Source organism: Phyllopteryx taeniolatus, chromosome 5, assembly GCF_024500385.1.
Source record: "Phyllopteryx taeniolatus isolate TA_2022b chromosome 5, UOR_Ptae_1.2, whole genome shotgun sequence".
Classification (NCBI taxonomy): Eukaryota; Metazoa; Chordata; class Actinopteri; order Syngnathiformes; family Syngnathidae; genus Phyllopteryx; species Phyllopteryx taeniolatus.
In genome coordinates this window covers 18071557-18092330 of record NC_084506.1, presented here as the reverse complement: position 1 = coordinate 18092330, position 20774 = coordinate 18071557, and the positions used below count along the sequence as shown (strand labels likewise).

At 39.9% G+C, this 20774-nt stretch overlaps 1 protein-coding gene across 1 annotated transcript; it reads right to left on the bottom strand.

The window, feature by feature from the left end:
• Positions 1 to 11322: 11322 nt before the first annotated feature.
• Positions 11323 to 20251, bottom strand: ppib (peptidylprolyl isomerase B (cyclophilin B)). The gene is made up of 6 exons (XM_061773302.1): positions 20038 to 20251; positions 18027 to 18140; positions 17544 to 17637; positions 17265 to 17449; positions 12417 to 15844; positions 11323 to 11853 (listed from the first exon to the last, which is right to left on the bottom strand). Exons 1-5 carry the CDS (start codon positions 20170 to 20172, stop codon positions 15722 to 15724), a joined length of 651 nt encoding a protein of 216 aa, XP_061629286.1. The 5' UTR covers positions 20173 to 20251; the 3' UTR covers positions 11323 to 11853; positions 12417 to 15721.
• Positions 20252 to 20774: the final 523 nt, after the last annotated feature.

The following is a 20774-nucleotide window of genomic DNA, read 5'->3' as shown; positions in this document are numbered from 1 at the left end:
CTATTCGCATTTTTATTCTATTAATATTGAATGTAATTAGAATTTACTAATTAAATTTATTTTAATAAAAATGGTGAAACGAATGTGTTTAAAATATGTATATATAAATATTTTAATAAAGCATAAAAAGCATTCCCATTTTTTATTGCATTAATAATTAATTCCATTTTTTATATTTCAGTAATAAAATTAAACATCTTTCTAATTTTTATTATACAATTTACGATTCATTTCAATAAACCAAGTACTATATTTAATACAATAAAAATATATAATTAAAACCTCAAACGTGTATGTAATATGTAATATATTGTCATTGTCAACACCGCTTATCCTGGTTAGGGTCGCGGGGCGCTGGAGCCTATCCCAGCTGACTTTGGGCGAAAGGCGGACTACACCCTGAACTAGTCACCAGTCAGTCGCAGGGCACATATAGACACGGACAACCATTCGCACTCACATTCACACCGTCACTGAGTGGGAACTGATCCCACGCTGCCGCACCAAAGTCAGGCGAGTGCACCACTATACCATCAGTGACTTGTAATATATTGTAAAAAAAAAATATATAATAATACATATACACGTTATTGTGCATTATAAAATGTCTGCCTTGAGACTGCGCCACAGTTGTTGTCATTGGATAAGGTGAGAGTATTTCAGCAACAAGTGGCCACACGTTGCCACACGTTGCCACTCGGGTCAGCGGCCCACATGCTGCCAAGTACACAGGCGACATGCAGACAAGGTCAGATGGCACTGACACCATCTCATGTATACAGTAGGCTCAATGCAGCCTTTGGCATCATAGCGAGCCAACATGCAGTGTAGCAAAAGGCACTTCATCACCAGCGTCATCCAGGATATACGACGCATGAAGATGATTTTGCCAGGCTTATGTTCTATGTATCAGCATTGACAGTCTGATATTATTCCATTATGTGGCTTATTGGAACACGAGGAAATTTTACCTTATTTCAGACATAACAAAGAATTGTGCATGTGTTTTTGGAAATAATTGCACTATTGTTACTCTATTTACTTGTAATGGTATTTAATTTATTATCCATCTACCCATTTTCTATCACGCTTATCCTGATTTGGTTCGTGGGTTTTTTATTTTTTATTTTTGAATGTGGCAGGAAGCCAGAGTACCCAGAGAAAACCCACACAAGCATGGAGAGAACACGCAAACTCCACAAAGGAATGCCACAGCCCGGATTCGTATCCTCAAATTCAGTACTGTGAGGCAAATGGGCTAACCACGTTAATCATATAATTCTATTTCGTTAGACCACACGACTGAATTTTTTATGTTTATTTAAAAAAAATTAATCATTTAAAGACATTTCAAATATATATATACACTGTATATATAATGTAAAATTGTTGTATTGTTTAATGTTGTTTGTGTTTTTAATTGCACTGTTTAAATTTAAATATTCTTAAAATTATTTGTTAAATGTTTTAATGTATTTTTTTAAAATCATTGTTAAAATATTTCTTAATATATTTTGATCATATTTGGTTTTCCAAAATGTTATTGATTTGTATTCATGATTTCAGTGTGAGTTTTGTTTTAATTCATTTGCTTTTTTTTTACATTTACAGAACTTTGCAAATCATAAATCACTGGCTGGATATAATTTTGAATTTCTTTGGACATTTGTAATTTTATGTTTGAATTTCAATATTTTTAAAGGTTTTTTAAAAAAAACACACTTTAAAAAAAAAAAATCACCTCTGAATACGGATCTGTATTAATTCTATTTTGACGTTTTACATTTTAAATATTTTGTACAAATGGTCCCTTCCCCGATAAAGCTCCCAAACATCTTTTTTTTTTTTAAGCCATCAGATGAGAATTTTAGAACTCTAAATATTGTGCGGTAATGCCATGAGGGAAATTAAGATGTTGTTATACAATGAAGCCTCTGCTTTAATTTTTAGATTCAACTTCGAGCAGTGCAAAGAACTGTTAAATTGCTTTTAACATTTTGTGCGTGTGTGTGCATTCATAGCATGCTATACAGTGAGTACTAGTACTGTGAGTTTGCCTTGCCCCGAGGGCTTGGCCTACATTTCTACAGCTTTTTTACGCCCTAAATCTTTGTGTGCCAGGATTAGTTTACCGGCTAATAAAGGTGGCGCACCTCCAGACCCTCGACTATTTTTGTTTAGCAACTTACACTTTTAGGGCAACAGGCGTTGAACAGAGTTTGGCCATCATATTGTTTCCATCAGAAATTTTATATCATGGGACCGTTAAACTTCCCGAAAGAGAGAACATCATCTGTTTTTAGCTCAAGAGTCGAGACATCCCTTCAAAAATTGTCCAACAGGCCCAAACAACCGAACGCAGCACCCCCGTTATGTAAGGTGGAATGGCAAAGAGTCCCCGTGCCAAACAGTTTATCCAATCGGTAACAAGATAACAGGCCCAGCTACTTGATCCTGGCACATTAGTTATGCCAGTGATGCTTGCCCAACTTAGCTGGCTGGTGATGGCAATCATGGCGGGCGGGGGTTGAAGGTCACTGAGGAGTATCAACGAGATCGTGACGGAAGAGCTTGGAAACATCCCGTGGCTGGAAACCTCCCATGGTTTAGATAAAGAAAGATAAGATAAGAAAAGATATCCACTGATCAGCTGATGGATGTGTTCCCGGATGCTACATTTTGTTTTGTTTTAATTTTAAAACTACAGTCTTGCAATGACGTTTCAGATTAATCTGTTGCGAGACATGCTTTTCACCCAAAACACTCGTGTCTCAAATCATCTTTCCATATTGAAATCAAGGCAAATCAAATTCCATTAATCTCTTCCAGTCCCCCCCAAAACCCAACATTTTTTAAAATGTGTTTTTAATAAGAAATATAGCAATCTACAGTATTTTTATTTTATAAAAAGCATTCAGTAGTAACATAACGAAATAGAATGCAAAAAATAGAACAGTTTGTGCATCATGATTACATGTTTTCAATCACTGGGCCGCTTTTTGATGTGCACTCCTTGGCCACCAGGAGGCAGTACAAAACATACAGACATATCGTAATTTCTTGTGTATAATGTGCACCCATGTATAATACGCACCCCCAAAGTTGACCTAAAAATTCTGGAAAACCCTTCTACCTATGTATAATCCATTTTTACAATGCATGATTTTGCGTCCACCCATATGATCAAAACATGTAGCGTTATCTGTATTTTGTTAGGTTTTTTTTCAAAGAATTATTCTGAAGTTAAGCACTTTATTTGAACATGTAATCCTTTTTTTAATTTACTTGCTCTTATTTTGAAATTCACAGGCCTACTTTTATTAAGTAAATTAGAAAACACACAGTTGTGCTCATATGTTTGATTACCCAGGCAGAATTTGTAAGATGGCTACAATTCTTTAAAGAAAACAGGAAGGACCAGGCGAAACACATTTAATTTTATTTTAATGGGATTCAAATTAAACGGTCAAGCATTTGAGAAAAGCATTATCATTAAACAAAAAATAACACAAAAGAAATTAATGATGGTTGTTGTTAAGTCATCAGTCATAGTTTAAAAAAATATTTCACAAATTCTGCCAGTGTATGTAAACCTATGAGCACAACTGTACATATATGCAGTCATACGTACCCTGTCATATTGGAATGAAAGTGTAGGCTACACTTTTTTATAACCACGAGGTGGCGGTGGCATTTTGGAATGAATGTGCACAGCTTTTTCATAACCACTAGATGGCGGCATACATTTATAAAATGTGATTTCCCCCCCTCCCCCATTTACCCCTATACCCATGTATAATTCGCACTATTGACTTTTGACTTTTTTGGGGGGGGGGGGGGGGGGGAAATGCGCATTATACAGGAGAAAATACGGTACTACACGTAGATTTGATGATGAAACAGAAGAAGTCCGTTGCAAATAAGCTGCAGTAATATTAGTCTTTTTTTCGCAGAGGATAAAGAATATATACCTGTGAGTATTGTCGTATGCTCTGTCTGCATGTTTCGCTACCATTTGTGTTCAAATATCAGTTGTTTAAAGATTTATAACTACAGTGGACCCCCGCTATTCAGACCACGAATAGCGAAAATCCACAGATGATAGATGACCATTGGAAAAAAAACAATTTTTACTCAAATATATTATATATTATATAAAGCATGGTGGTGGCAGCATCATGCTGTGGGGGTGTTTTTCAGCTGCAGGGAGAGGACGACTGGTTGCAATCGAAGAAAAGATGATGAATGCGGCCTTGTACAGGGATATCCTGGACGAAAACCTTCTCCAGAGTGCTCAGAACTTCAGACTGGGCCGAAGGTTCACCTTCAAAAAAGATAATGACCCTAAGCACATAGCTAAAATAACGAAGGAGTGGCTTCAGAACAACTCCGTGACTGTTTTTGAATGGCCCAGCCAGAGCCCTGACTTAAACCCAATTGAGCATCTCTGGAGAGACCTGAAAATGGCTGTCCACCATCATGCACCATCCAACTTGACAAATCTGGAGAGACTCTGCAAGGAGGAATGGCAGAGTGTACATTGAGGAAAACAATTAACTTAAATGATTTTAGCAAATGGCTGGCTTTACAAAGAGTAAACATTTTAAGGAGGTCTGAATACTTTCCGTACCCACTGTATTTTATGTTTAATTTTACTTCAACTGAGAATGGCAATAAACAGCTTGAAACAAGCATTTGGACTTTTTTGAAGATTGTATACAATCAGCAGCTTGTTGTGAAGTTCACCACAGCTAGCGCTTGTAACTCTAATTTTTGCTCGCCACTCAAGACCAAAAATAAATAAATACAAAAATCGGACGAGTGACAGCTCATGTGTTGCAAAACTACAGTGAACCCCCCCAATAGTCGCGGTTCCACATTTGTGTATTCACAGATTATTTTTTTCAGGGAACCTTTATGGATTTAACCCTTAACCAAAACTGTTGGTCTCTATCCCCTTAGGCAAATAATGAATAACATACTGTAAAACAAAGTAAAACTACTTGAAGAACCAGTCACATAGTGGCGAACAAATAGGAGTGTTTACAAGATTAGAGTGAAAATGGTTTGATGAGGTCCCGCTTTATTAAATGTCGTTAGATGGCACAGGTGCTCTTAATGTTGTGGCCTGTGACACGCTTCATCTCACTGTTGAATTTCCACATGAATGCTGGCGAGTGGTGTAAAAACAGACCTAGTTTATATTGCCCCCCCCCCCTCCCCACACACACACACACACACACACACACCCCTCCCCCAATCCAGTTACACAAAGATTGCCTGTAAACAACACCGAGGCCCGAATCACTATTTGTAGAAAAAGTTGCTCCAGTGCTCTAATTTGTGCTGGATTTTGGTCATTAACATGACACTGGATTGGTGTTTTCTCGTGACAAACTCAAAGCACGAGGGAACAAAATAAACGGTGAGGCACTCTGGAAACTGTTAACAATCAATTTGGAGTTTCTGTGATATTGAGGCCAACATGTTGAGCCTGCCAGATAGTGGTGGATCAGCTTTAGGGGCTGCAAAACCATTGTTAGCGCTCGGCTCATGTGCGAATACGAGATTATCCAAGGTCACATGGGAGGGGAAATATGGGCAGCTAATCTGTTAGCGTCTTGTCTATTCTATTTAATAAACTGGAGGGGCAACAGACTTGCTCTTTCCCAAATCGTGTCGCCCTTCAGCACTTTTTCTGTTGTCTTATATAAGAGTCCCATTCCTACCAGGGACACGCTGAACCTTCCAGAAAAGTCCCAGGTGGCAAAAGTACTCACACTATGTACTTAACCCTTTAACTACCTGCTCGGCCATCAGTAGATTACATTATGAAAGCAAATACAGTGGTCCCTTAATATGAGTGACCCAACTTAACGAGTTTTTGCGTGATACGAGTCGCCGTTCGGCTGAGTTTTTGCTTTGACTTACGAACAAAAATTTGAGATACGAGTGGTGTATAATGGCAGTCAACTCACTTCACAACAAGCAGCAGTTTGGCACAAAGTGAAAAATTCTTCAAAACAAGGCTTCAATTTTTATTTCAACTCTCAGTTGAAGTTTACTGTCAAATTAAACATAAAACAAAGAGAATTACATGTATATTATAACAACCACACAATTTGCTTCTGCTAGTACAAAACAAAATACAAAATGCCATTGATGGGCTAACAAATAGCATCGATAGTAGCAATGTTATAATCCTTTAAGCAACGGATATTTCAACACAAACAATTCATCAAAACGTAGACAGACAATGCACAAACTTTAATTCTTTACATTCTATTAAATTATCTTATTACTGAATGTTTTTATAAAGTACAATATGATACAGTGCTAGTTTTCTTATTGAAAAACACATTACAAATTTTATTTTTTGGGGGGAGGCTGAAATGGATTAACAGCATTTTCATTCATTACAATGGGGAAAGATGATTTGAGATATGTGCGATTTGAGTTACAAGCATGGTCACAGAATGTATTAAACTCGTATCTCAAGGCACCACTGTGATCACTTTTAGGGACGCCATTGACGCCAGCTCAACTGTTTGGTAGAACAATTTAACATTTATAAAATTTCTTGTCAATATGGAACTCAAAAGTGTACCCGACACAGTTGAGATAAAGGTAGAAATGGTCACTGTGACAATAGTTTCGATTTCCTGCAATATTTCCATGTCCTCCAACCGTTGGGGTGTGTATTATTTTTTTGGAAAGAAATGCCATTATTAAGCTCTTTATTTACCGCCAAGTGACATCTAAAACATTTGGTAAAGGTTCATATTAAAAAACTTTGCTATAATTGCTATATTTGCTATAAGTGCCCAAAGGAAATATAAAATTGGAACGTTTTTGTATTGTATTGTATTACTTTTCCTGGATGAATTTTCTTTTTAGCCTTTATTTAACCAGATAAAAACCCGCTGAGATCAGGATCTCGTTCATGGGGTGACATGGCCAAGAGGTCAGCAGCACGTCAATAAGAACAGTAACAATGTACCATGATTGCGGTGCAATTGTGTTTTTCAATAAGAAGCGCATAAGCTACAACACAACAACGAACAACAACTTAAAATTTAGAACACAGGCACTGTTCAGTAGTCTCACAGTCCCCCAGGACACAATGGAAAACTCCAATTGGAATAAATTCAGATAGTTTTAGTTTAGTCAGCGGGGTATTCCATGCTGCAGGGGCAGCAAAGCTTACCCAAGGAACAGATAAAAGAATTAACAAGCCTGTTTTGACAAAGTAATCATTTAGGCCATGCTAATCCACAAAGGTTGAATTGAGGCAAGTGGACCTTTCTTGTTTGTTGAATTTGTTGTGTTTTTTCTTGTTTTCTGAAAACCTTAAAAATCCACTTAGGGCAAGGATTTGGCTTCTTGGCTAACGATATCACTAATGTCCACCAGTAGTGCCTTGAGATACAAGATTCAAGTGCCTTGACATTCGATCCGTCGCTTGAGCGATGTTTTTGCCTTGAGATATGAGTAAAATTTGAGATACGACTGCACTTCAGAGCCCCACCACTAGATGGCGATTGCAAACTTCAACAACATCCGGCCACCATCACTTGATATTGGTTTCCTTCCAGTTGAAGGACAATATCAGTACAACAGTACTCACAGTCATATATTCTTTATCCTCTGTGGAGGACGACTAATATTAGTGCCGTACTGATGAACAGTATATCTGTCTGCTGTTGGAGAGAAAGAGCACCACAATGGCCATTTAATTGATGCAGCTTGACAAGCCTATTTAATTCTTTTTTTAATTACCGTATGTCATTACTATGTTTTCATGAACTACAATATTATGGAATGCTATTTTTCCTCATTGAAATAAATACCACAACACATTTTGTTGGATTTTTTGGGGGAAGCCTGGAACGGATTAATGGCACTTGCATTCATTTCAAAGGGGAAAGATGATTTTTAGATATGACTGTTTTGAGATACAAGTGTGGTCACAGAACAAATTCAACTGGTATATCAAGACACCACTGGATTTTTTTTTTCCAGAGGTACGGTTACGAAGTATTTGTACTTGGTTACTTCCCACCACTGCAGAAATAAATATACGTGTACTTCCTTATGCAACATCTTAAACATTATTATTAAAGGCACTGACAGGTATTTGGTGTTTGTGCACGTGTCTTACACGATCGCTTCATGTTTGGGCGCCACAACAAAAATACATACACTTGCACAACCCCCTCGTCAGCATACTTGAGTGCTGTTGTGTTTCACAATGACACGCACACAAAAATGCAGCACAGCTTTTATTATTTAAAAAAAAAAAAAAGTTACGAAGATTTAAAAAATGCAGGAAACTACACCAATTAGCAGATCAGATGGGCCGCTTTGATAAAGCCGACAAGCGTTATCCTCGTGGGATTCGATTTATTAAGTACACTTGAAGGACAAGAGAGGAGGGGAGGATGTAAGCTTGCCAAATGGCGAGACCGATTGCAGCGTTATCCATGTCTGATCGTGTGCTTCAAAGCAATCTATTGAGACACAGTGGATGATTTATACATTAGATTACACAAGGAAAAAAAATGAAAAAGTGAAGTCATGTTATTTAATTATTCAAGTACAAGCCATTACTGCTGCTGGCCTGTGAGTGCACTGAATTCACCGTGAATGTTTCTAAAGGTTCGCGGCATAGTATACTTGTGGTTAGCACATCCACGTTACAAACCCGAGCCCTCTCAGTAGTTTATTTTTACTCCCCCTATTTTTTTATAATCAATGGTAGGAACAGTTTCAAAATGGTTTATCTTGTTTATCAGTTTATTTTTGAAAGGGGACAATGCAATTTCATAAAACACATGAAGTACACATGGTTAAAAAAGCCAGAATTAGCCAGAAGGCTAGTTTTCATCTGTAGTCCCCTGGCCATGATGTAAAAAAGCAGTAAAATACATCTACAAGACAATATAATACAGGATACATAATCAAACTATACTATTAAGAGAGAATAAAACCATAATTTTTTTGATCATAACAAAAAGACAACATAACATACTTGTCTTTTAGTGTTGGCAGCTATAGGTGTTAACTAGCCACATTTTCAGTTTTTTTGTGAAGGCCTTGTATGTTGTAAGCAGTTTAACCTCCTCAGGTACTGAGTTCCACTCACCAGCGCTCCTCACTGACCAGGCTGACTTACTGAAAGTGCTCCTGCGCAGAGGAATGAGACAGTCACCTCTGACAGAGCCTCGAGTGACACGCTCAGAGCTGTTTCTTTGGCTGATGAACTCAGCCAGAGGAGCTGGAGCCAAATCATGCAGTACTTTATAAATCACATTTAAATCTGAAATATGTGAAGACTGTCCCAGTTTAAAAGACTGTATTTTTTAAAAATTGCACAGTGATGATAGTGCCTTGGTTTTTTATCCATCACTTTAATTACTTGTTTGTACAAAACTTCCAATGGTTTTTTTGCATTCTGACCAGCCTGGGACCAACTGGTTATGCAATAGTTAAAGTGACTAAGAATCATCGAATGCAGGTAAATTTTTGCAGCTTCAGTTGACATTTCATTCCAAATTGCACGAAAATTTTGCGAGGTTTAATTTGATATTTTTACACAATTTGTCAATATGGACTTTAAAGGAAAGCTGTGAATCTATTATTAACCCAAGATATTTGTATTGGCTGACAATTTGCATTTTTTCTCCATTAACAAGTATGTCGGGGTCAGGTGATACTCTATTTGTTTTAGTGAAATACATGCCTACAGTTTTAGAAACGTTTAGCTGTAGACAGAACTCCTGCAACCAAGTTGTGACACAGGACATTGTATTAGTGAGTTTAGCAGCAACAGTATCTTTGGAGCGACCATGAACAAAGAAAACTGTGTCGTCTGCATACATTACGCACTCTGCTTCAGAGCAAACAGTGGGCAAATCGTTGATATAAAGACTAAATAAAAGGGGGCCCAATATTGATCCCTGAGGGACTCCAGAGGTTAGCCTAAGAGACTCTGATCTGCAGTTGTTAACTGATACAGATTGTGTTCGGTCATGCAGATATGATTCAATCCAGCTCACAGCTTTGCGAGAGAAGTTAAATTTTGAGAGCTTGGTAAGAAGAACAGAGTGATTTACTCTATCGAAAGCTTTCCTGAGGTCCAAGAACACCGCCCCTACAACTCCACCCTTGTCGAGAGAAGATTTTATTTTCTCAATGAAGAGGCATGTAGCCATTTCAGTGGAATGCTTGGATCTGAAACCAAACTGCATGGCGTGGAGAGAGGGGGAGCTGCTGATTAAATAATGGTGTCATTTTTCTCATATCACAAAAAAAAAACCTGGCATTTGAACAGGGGTGTGTAGACTTTTTATATCAACGTTACCATACACACGTCACACAGGGATTTGGGATTTAGCCTTCCAAGTCGAAAAAACTGGTGTAAAACACGTTTCACAGCGGAAGTGGTCTGACTTTCCAGCCTTTCCATGGAAACTCCTAACCTCGACCTCCACACGAGCGTGTGAGAAAAGACTCCCCGGTTCCCACGCGAGACAATGGCCGAGCCCAGCAGGAGCGAACCTAAATTAGCCACCGCTAACGGTAAGCGGCGCGCAGGAAGGCCCGGAGATCGTGGGAAACGTCCGACCGAGTGCCCGGCGAAGGAGGCCGCGAAGCCAGGCGGGAGGAAACGGGAGAACAATGACGAAGCGGCGCGGCCGTCGTGGTAGTCTTTGGAGTAGGACGCTCTTGTCCAAAGTCATTGACAAAACAACAAGGCCCAGTTCCCACGCTGACCTTTCCCACGCCGCTCCGCCCCGAGTATTGTATATTTATATTCTCTTGTCAGGCCGTTTCCCCTTTGACTGTTTGTCTTTGCTTATCTTTGTGGACGTGACCAAACGCTTTCTTGGAACTCCAGACGTGACTTTTAACAACTTCGCGATGCTACTTCACGCTAATACAACACATCAAATCTGCACGATGTGTTATCATACTTCTAGATAAAACACTTCATAATATAGAGCTCACATCTACTTCCGTGTGGCAAAAGCTCAACCATTCTCTTGGTAAACAAAACTTTCCATGTCATTTCACCAAGGCAGAACGACTGAGGAAACGGTACATTTCTGCAATGATGATTTTAGCATTCTTTAACATTTTTTGAGCCATTCAGACGATTTTTTGTGTGCGTGTGTGTGTGTCTTGACTTGCGAGCAAAAATTTGAGTAACGAACAAGCGCTTAATGTTGGCAGTGAAGTGCACGACGAGTGCAGTTTGGTGGATAGTGAACAAAAAAAGAGGCCAATTGCTTGCTGTAAGCTGTTAATTGGCCTTTCCAGTTCAAGTTTCTCAATAGATGTTTATTCTTTAAAAAGGATCAATGCAATCTTGCATACTTGTAGGTTTGTCACGTGATGTGGTATGCTTTGGATCTTGAGCTTGTCCTTTAGAGCCCCTGCAAATTGAGGTACTCTACACAAAATAGGAAACAGACAAAAAAAACAGGTTGTGTCACTAAGTGTAAACGACAGGTTGATTCGGCGAGGGGGGCAGCGTCCCAGGATGCGTTGGCATTCTTTGTTTGCGGTGATTCTCTGCAATGTTCGTTTAATCTACGTGACAAAGCCTCGCGTGCACAGCTATGTCAGATATGTCCGGCCTGTGCGGCGCAGGCCACTAGGTGAACAACAACACTGTTTCAGCACACAATCCCCCCAATCGCCACAGTCCAAACAAGAGAGGCTTTAAAGATTCCAGGGAATTCTTTCCATATTTTTTGCCCGTCCTGGTGAGTCACTGGATGCCTGACTGGATCTGGGCAAAACACAGCTGCACACTTCCTGACACGGTAGAATGGGTTTGCTCTGAAACTGGAAAGCCATCATAATAATTCAGGCCAATTGCATTATCGATGGCAGCAATTTGTACACTTAAGGGCATGATTTGCTCAATGTTTGTGTGTGCTAAAACAGGCGCAAACAGTTGTGGAAGCTGATCTCATGTCTTATGTAGATGGAGACGAACGCAACGGTCACAACCGCTCAGTAAGCTGCAATAATATGAGTCATTTGTTGCCGGGGTTAAATATATGCACGTGGATATTGTTATATCTGTTTGAATGTGTTGTTGCACCATCTGTGTTCAAATACCCATTGCTTGGAGTTATAACACTGCGACACCGATGCTATTCGTTAGCCCCTCTATGGCATGTCCCATTGTATGTAAGCATTATGCTAGCAGACGTTTAGGTTAGACACAGATGGAAATGTTTTATGTTGAGTTTGACACTAATCTTCAACCGGGAGTGGTATGACGGGAAATTTCCACACATCAACTGTGCGAAAAAAAATCCACTCATTCTTCAAAATATTACATGTTCTAAAATAAAACTGTGACAGGACAACTGAAGTGATGTTATCACACCATTGCTTACCTCTCTTTACTCGACGTGATGCGTTGTAGAGGCTTTGTGACAGGCCCGTGGCTAGCAGAGCGAAGCCGGTGACAGGGATCGAGAACCATGGTGATTGCCCTCAATCACTGCCTACGTGGAATTCATCATCCATTTTGTAGAGCACAGTTTGTGGAGTCGGCTAACAAAGAGTTATCATCCATGTTTATCTTAAAGTATCTCCACATGGTCGCCGTGGTTCCTACTCCACCTCCCAGGCTGGTAAAGTGGTATCAGTGTGTCAGTATCGGAGCATTTTTTTTTGTGTACAGATGAACAGTATTGGCACTGATACTTGTATCAGTATCGGTGCATCTAATTGTTTCGAACACATTTGTCATCAGAAGTCAGAAAATAGCAGCAAGCAGATATTGAATTTATAAATAGGAGTATTACTTTAATTTTTACTATTTCTCAGTTGTTATGAAATGATTGGGTGGTAAAAAAAAAAATATCTTGTAATAATTTTTGAAAAGTGAATAAAAAAATGTATTTAGGTACAGATTTTCTGCCAAAAAATGAATAAATCCTCTTCGCAAAATCATGAGGATAACACTATTTGCTTTCGTGGGATATATAAAATTATGTGGCAGACCTGATTTGGTCCTTGAGCCTAGTTTGACACGTGCGCTAGATATACACATTTTTAAAAATGATTTGAAAAAATGAAAATTGTCCAATTATATAAACATTATTTTAATTGATATTCAAAGTAGATTTCAACTACAAGAGCCAGTCAAAATATTTGAAACTGTCAATATTACTACTACAATGCAGCGGTCCACACTGCTTGAGCCTCTTTTGCTTGCTTACATGAAGGCCCATGCAACGCCGCTTTCTTCCCCTCCTTATCACGTGGACCTTAATATTAATAACGATATTACGCACCAATATACCAAAAGCAGCATGCAAGGGCCAGGCTGGGACTTGCCTGCAAAGAGTTTGTTCCAACACACTGCATTGGGAGCGTCAGGAAGATGGGACAAAGACAGGAAGGTGTGTCAAACACTTGAAAGATGAAATATAAGTACAACCCCAATTCCAATGAAGTTGGGACATTGTGTTAAACAAAAATAAAAAACAGAATACAATGATTGGCAAATCATGTTCAACCTATTTTTAATTGAATACACTACAAAGACAAGATATTTAATGTTCAAACTGACAAAGTTTATTGTTTATAGCAAATTAACTTAGAATTTTATGGCTGCAACACATTCCAAAAAAGCTGGGACAGGTGGCAAAAAAGACTGAGAAAGTTGAGGAACTCTCATCAAACACCTGTTTGGAACATCCCACAGGTGAACAGCCTAATTGGGAACAGGTCGGTGCCATGATTGGGTATAAAAGGAGCTTCCCTGAATTGCTCAGTCATTCAAGAGCAAAGATGGGGTGAGGTTCACCTCTTTGTGAACAAGTGCGTGAGAAAATACTCAAACAGTTTAAGGACAATGTTCCTCAACGCACAAATGCAAGGAATTTAGGGATTTCATCAGCTACGGTCCATATCATCATCATCATCATCATCAAAAGGTTCAGAGAATCTGGAGAAATCACTGCATGTAAGCAGCAAGGCCGAAAACCAACATTGAATGACCGTGACCTTCGATCCCTCAGCCGGCACTGCATCAAAAAACGACATCAATGTGTAAATGATATCACCACATGGGCTCAGGAACACTTCAGAAAACCAATGTTTGGCGCTACATTCGTAAGTGGAACTTGAAACTCTACGATGCAAAGCAAAAGCCATTTATCAACACCACCCAGAAACGCCGCCGGCTTCTCTGGGCCCGAGCTCATCTAAGATAGACTGATGGAAAGTGGAAAAGAGTTCTGTGGTCCGACGAGTCCACATTTCAAATTGTTTTTGAAATTGTGGACGTCGTGTCCTCCGGGGCCAAAGAGGAAAAGAACCACCCGGACTGTTATGGACACAAAGTTCAGAAGCCAGCATCAGCGATGGTATGGGGCTGTGTTAGTGCCCATGGCATGGGTAACTTACACATCTGTGAAGGCACTATTAATGCTGAAAAGGTACATACAGGTTTTGGAGAAACCTATACTGCCATCCAAGCAATGTCTTTTTCGCGGATGCCCCTGCTTATTTCAGCATAGTAAGAGAGTGCGGGTACTAGACTGGCCTGCCTGCAGTCCAGACCTGTCTCCCATTGAAAATGTATGGCTCATTATAAAGCGTAAAATATGACAACGGAGACCCCAGACTGTGAAGCTGTACATCAAGCAAGAATGGGAAAGAATTCCACCTACAAAGCTTCAACAATTAGTGTCCTCAGTTCCCAAACGTTTATTAAATGTTGTTAAAAGAAAAGGCGATGTAACAGTGGTAAACATGACCCTGTCCAAGCTTTTTTGGAACATGTTGCAGCCATAAAATTCTAAGATTATTTGCTAAAAATAATAAAGTTTAAGAGTTTAAAAATTACATATCTTGTCTGTGTAGTGTATTCAATTAAATAGGTTGAACATGATTTGCAAATCATTGCATTCCGTTTTTATTTGTTTAACACAACGTCCCAACTTAATTGGAATTCGGGTTGTACACTAGCTCTCCGCCCCCTAGTGGGTGCTTTGAGAGGGCCAAACAAGCACACTAAAGTACTTTAGTGGCCTAAGCGGTCATGGACAAGCATCACAAACATGCTTATGTAAAACGAGAACGACAAATTACAATTCCTAGTGCAAATGTGGTGTGCGCGTGCTGAGAAATGTTGTTGCTGGGCAGAATTGTAGCGAGATCAAAGATTGATGTTGGTTAAATAGATACAGGACATTGGAAAGTAGATGGCACATGCCTCCTGGTGGCTCCATTAGCTGGCGGTCAAAAGAAAACCATTCACAGCACAATGCTGCCCCCTTGTACCTCAAAGGGAGAATTACACTTAAATTTCTGCACGTTTCACTTACCATCTGCGGATGACTAAAGGATTCGTATTATAAAGTGAAATGTACAAGAAGTATAAATGTCCCCCAAAAAGAATTTAACAAAACCTGGAAGCTTTATTTCAAGGAACCTTTTTTTTTTAATAATTAAAAAAAAAAAAAAAAAAAAAAAAAAAAAACGAAGAACAAAAAGACCATTGAAGCACCTTGGAATGCTTGATGGAGCCAGAGTGTCGTCATAGATATCGACACGCCTTTGTTGCTTTCTGACCACCGCCGGGCGCCACTCTTTCAAGAGCCAGAGAAGCTTCTCCTTCCAGACTGGACATGCAGTGGCCTGCACGATGAACACTCCGACCCCCACCCCACACACACAGTTCTGCTCATTCCCTGGCTACGGCGAACGGCTCGTCTACTTTGATCATGCCGCAGTCGTAGATGACCACGTCTTGGAGGGGCTTATCGCGACTGTCCGTCTTTGTGTTCTCGATCTTATGCACCACTTCCTAAACGACAACAACAATAACAGTGTTGTATGTAACACATATTTACTTGTAAAAGCAAAAATTAGGACGTTCTAAAAAAACAAAAACAAACAAACAAAGTTCCATTTACTTTACAAACATTATATCCATCCAATTCATTTTCTGTACCGCTTATCCTAACAAGGATCACGGGCACATTATATTCCATCTCAAAATAATTGCTATATCAAATTATGAACTGTAGATCTTTTCAAAATGTATTAATAGCCTGTCTGACATTAACAAATGGTTTATTAATCCAGTACCAATGCCTTACAGAAAAGGGCAAGTAAATTTTTGTGTTTTCAACAATCGTTTTTGGATTAAAACATCTATAATCAAATAGACCCTTGTTTTACGATTAGAATCGGGTACGAAGCTCAAACCGAATAAACCATATAAAACAACTGTCATCGGAATAACCAGGCTGAAACCGAATGGAATTGCATTTGGTTTCACAGGGGGTAGAATATTCCTTGCCCCAAAACCGATCAAAAGTCACATTAACGGTTCAGTCTGAATAGTCGGCCTGCGTTCTGCCCGTGCATGCTACGTCTTGATGTAAACGCGTAGTGACGTATTGGTTTACGCACTTGAAAATATGGCGGCTTCCAAACAGCTGGTCTGTGACAGAATCCTTTTTAACTGCTTGGAACTTGTATTTTGAATAAAAGTGTAAAAACAATCCCGACTACTGTGCTAAATAGACAACTGACCATCTTAATTCGTCACGTGATGTTTACATTGATCGACGCATATCATGTCTGTAAAACGGCTGTTCCAATAAAATGTAGTGCACATGTATAAACTGGATCGGAATAGATCGCATCACATGTAAATAGTTTGCCAGAAGTGTTCAATCAAAATGATTTCAATGAAATCTGAATCTGAAAAAAAAAAACCTGTCTGCATGTTTAGCCACATAAACACGTGATGTTGTGGCTAACTCCACACTATTGAGACCCAAGGCATGAATAAAATAACAGCCATGATAATTTTGCCCTACGACCCTTTGAAGACCAACAGCTGGATGTTTCTGTGGGAACCGGTACCAAATGTGGTGGGAACACAGAAAGTTCTCCCGACTGTTTCAAGCACCCTCTTAAACACTGCTACCACTGTCCCACACATATATGGCATGTGCAGTTTCAAGATACCCACCATTACACTTGATTTAACCCTGGCAAATCTAAAATCCATTTTAGTAGACTCGGGTCCAGTTTGACCCGCAGCAGCGTCGGTGGGTAAACTTAAGGCATAAATAGAGGGACTCCACACTGGAAATTGACAACTGAAGAAGCCTTTTGCATCAAAGGGGAAATGTCTTCAATATACAACGATTACCATGACCCGGATGACAAGAAAACATACACAAACATATTTTTGAGAGGGAAAAGCTCACCATTCCCTCCAGGACTTTTCCAAAGACCACGTGCTTGCCATCCAGCCAGCTGGTCATGACAGTGGTGATGAAGAACTGTGAGCCGTTGGTGTCCTTGCCGGCGTTGGCCATGCTGAGCCAGCCGGGGGTGTAGTGCTTCAGCTTGAAGTTCTCGTCGGGGAACCGGTCGCCGTAAATACTCTTTCCTTCACAGAATAAAATGCACACCATCACTAGCACGCACACGTACAGTTATTATTATTACAGTTATTAGTTCTAATATGGAGGCTGCTCCCGTACCTCCGGTTCCATCTCCCTTGGTGAAGTCTCCTCCCTGGATCATGAACTGTTTGATGACACGATGGAACTTGCTGCCCTTGTAGCCAAAGCCTTTCTGCAAGCGTCAACAGAACGCCGGTGACCAAACATAATAATAAAACATTCACGTTGTATAGAACGTTTCAACGCATACTTCCGGATGAAACATTCTCATAGTAAACAAATCTTTTTATGCCATTTGGCAGCACCCGAAAACGTCCCAAAATAGCCCACCTTTTTGACAAGGGGAAAATTCGTTGGGCTTGCCGACTGCTACCACCAACAACCGGCCCGTGCCTACAGATTTCAACTGCTTCCACGGAATACACATAAAACCGGCCGTGTGTTTCAAACGGGTAGCCTTTCGCATTAATCTGTATCTGAGAAGTAGCTCTTATTTTCAGAAAGGTTGTTGACGCCCTGGTCTATTTGAACCCACATAGTACTTTGAGGAGTCCTTATTACCTCTCCTGTTGCCAAGGCCACAAAGTTCTCAACAGTCTTGGGGACGGTCTTCCCGAACACCCCGATGACGATCCGGCCCACTTCATCGTCTCCGATTTTCATATCAAAGTACACCTGTAGTCAGGAAGAAGTTAAAATAATAATTAATTACTAGTATAATTACTAAGCATTCACACAAGGATAATTTAAAAAAACAAAAACAAAAAGAGAACCATGTTACATTTACTGATGGCAGAAAAGTGAAGACAATTTTAAGGGTTCAAAACTGACAGGACCCCCAATTGCAGCAATCAAGTGGTGGGGTCTAAAGTGATTTATTTGTATTTTTTTCCAGGTGGCCCATAATCCTTGGCATGGTGATATTTTGACTCAACTGCAGATGGGGAGAGGCGTCACTTAGTAGTTATATGAAGGTACATTAAGGGCTTATTACGATTTATGTCAGGTGAACGTGGTACTTAAAACTAAATTCAAATGGCTAATTTAGAGGTGTGCCGCCTTCAGTGTAGTACCACGTTGTGCCACAAGACACCGGGAAGCACTGAAGTTTACTGCAAGACATGCAGCATAATTAAGAGTAATAAAGAGGCAGAGAAGGTCCCTAATAAACCTCTAGCTAGTCTTTAGCGCAGTAAGAATACATGCTTGTCAATGATACCGTCTGCTCTGTTTGTATATGTGGTTGCTCCTTGTGTGCGAAGTAGCTGTGGAAGGGACAAAATTAATATGGTTCGGTTGGTGTTTAAATATGCAATGCTTAATTCTCTTTTGTTAAAACCATATTCATTCATAGGCTAAGGGGGTTAAGCATCTTGCCCAGAGAAACGACGACAACTACATGCGCACCTACAACCGGCGACCTTTTCGGTTGCAGGGCATTCTGTTACCCTTTGCACTGCCCACAGATGGAGATTTAACTGTAGTACCACTAATATGTATATGTATGGTATAAACAGAATGTCTCTCAGTGTGTAGTAGAAAGTGTGTGCCCCGATCATGAGAAAAGATGAGGGAGTTCATGGAGTGAATAATTAACGCCATGTAAACAAGCCACTGATGTTCAACTCGAGCCAATGTCGCTCACAGTGTTATATATATTTAAAAAAAATTGAAATAAAATATTTATCCAAGTCACTGTTCTGCTTGAGTTGTTTTGGGGTCGTTTTGTCTGCTTTTTGGTCCAAAACCAGTGTTTTTGGTGAAACCAGGCTATGTTCTACTGCTGATTAATACAGATGGAAAAATGTTAACGTCTTTTTTTCCCCTGGTGTAAGAAGAGCATTCAATCTTTCTTTTGGTGCTTATATTGTCACAGAATACAATATTCTGTGGGTCCGGCAGCAAATAAGTTGAAAGGGAAAGGGCAAATTTTTATGGTCTTTTTTATTTTATTTTTTTAAACAACATAATTCCCTTTTTGTCGATTCGCGGAACATTCCAAGTTCAACTGTCATTTTAAATTCCAGCTAGTTGGACACTTCATCAACGAAGGCAAGTGAGCCCGTAGCAGCACAACAATCACCTCAGGCCGAGCGTCACCTCAAAACATCCCCCAAAATTGGTCTTTATTCTGACTGTAGGTTCGGAGGGGATACGTTTTACACATTTTTTTTTTTAGCTTCGAGGTGCACGAAATCACCGTTCAGAGAGAAACAAAGGCGTGTGACTGCTAGCATTGGCTAGCCTATAAACAAAAAACAAAAAACATTTTTAAATGACACTATGAAAAACAAAAACCCTAACCTTTAATGACAAAACCATGTCTCAAACGTGGTGAAATTGTGTGTCAAACACTAACACATTAATAAAACAAACAGTTTAGCCAGCGGGTTTGTATTTTATTATTTCGATTTTATCACTCCTAGCATGGCACACATCAGATTGGAGCGCCGCAGGCTAACCAGCGAGCTCGGGCATGACGTGGCCTAGCGAGCGCTTAGCATTAGCTCAGTTAGCATTAGCTCCGCGGTAGCATTCTGATCTTTGTCTTTAGGCGAGCGAACCAACTCACCTTGGCGGTTACTTTGGGTCCCTTCTTCCTCTCGTCGGCCGACGAGCCACTGGGGAAGGCGAGAAAAAACACGGAGCCCACGATGACCGTGGCAGCCAAGATGAACTTCATCCTTCTCTCACAGAGTCTAACCATCAACAAAAAAAAGACAAAGCGGCCAAAGAATCGACCCACACAGCCTCGGTAGCTTTTTACTCGGGTGGGCAGACCGGAACGGGGAAGGCGTGCGATATTCGGGGGGAGGGACTGTGGCGGCGGACCAGCCAGTGACTTCCACGTCGTGTGAGTGGCGATGGCCACGTACGCGTGATGCCATGACGTAGCGACGCACGTTTTTCTGATTGGCTGATTTTACAGCCAATTAGATGGAGACGCGTAAACTACGTTTTGACTGGGGTTTAACTCGTTTTATTCCTACTTTAAAAAATCCACTCTTCGTAATCTTCACTTTTTTTTTTTTTAAATCGACAGATACACTATTATTTCAGGTATTTTACTGACAGTGCTTAAAATGCCGTCTCACGTTATGTAAAAGGACATTGTCGTAGTGGGACACACTGTAGAGGTAAATATTTGATGAAATACTAGTGTACAAATAACATCTTTACTAGAAATTATGAAAGTATCCATCCATTTTCTTGACCGCTTATCCTCACTAGTCGCGGGCTGCTGGAGCCTATCCCAGCTATCTTCGGGCGTATGCAATTAAAATGAAATGGCAGAACTTAGTGTAAATC

What these genes read in the sequence shown, in the direction of transcription:
- ppib (XM_061773302.1), bottom strand. Translation starts at nt 20,172, where the DNA reads ATGGTTAGACTCTGTGAGAGAAGGATGAAGTTCATCTTGGCTGCCACG. An exon ending in GACCCAAAGTAACCGCCAAG is followed by an intron (nt 18,141 to 20,037) that starts GTGAGTTGGTTC and finishes TCCTGACTACAG; the next exon opens with GTGTACTTTGATATGAAAAT. An exon ending in TGGCCTTGGCAACAGGAGAG is followed by an intron (nt 17,638 to 18,026) that starts GTAATAAGGACT and finishes TGACGCTTGCAG; the next exon opens with AAAGGCTTTGGCTACAAGGG.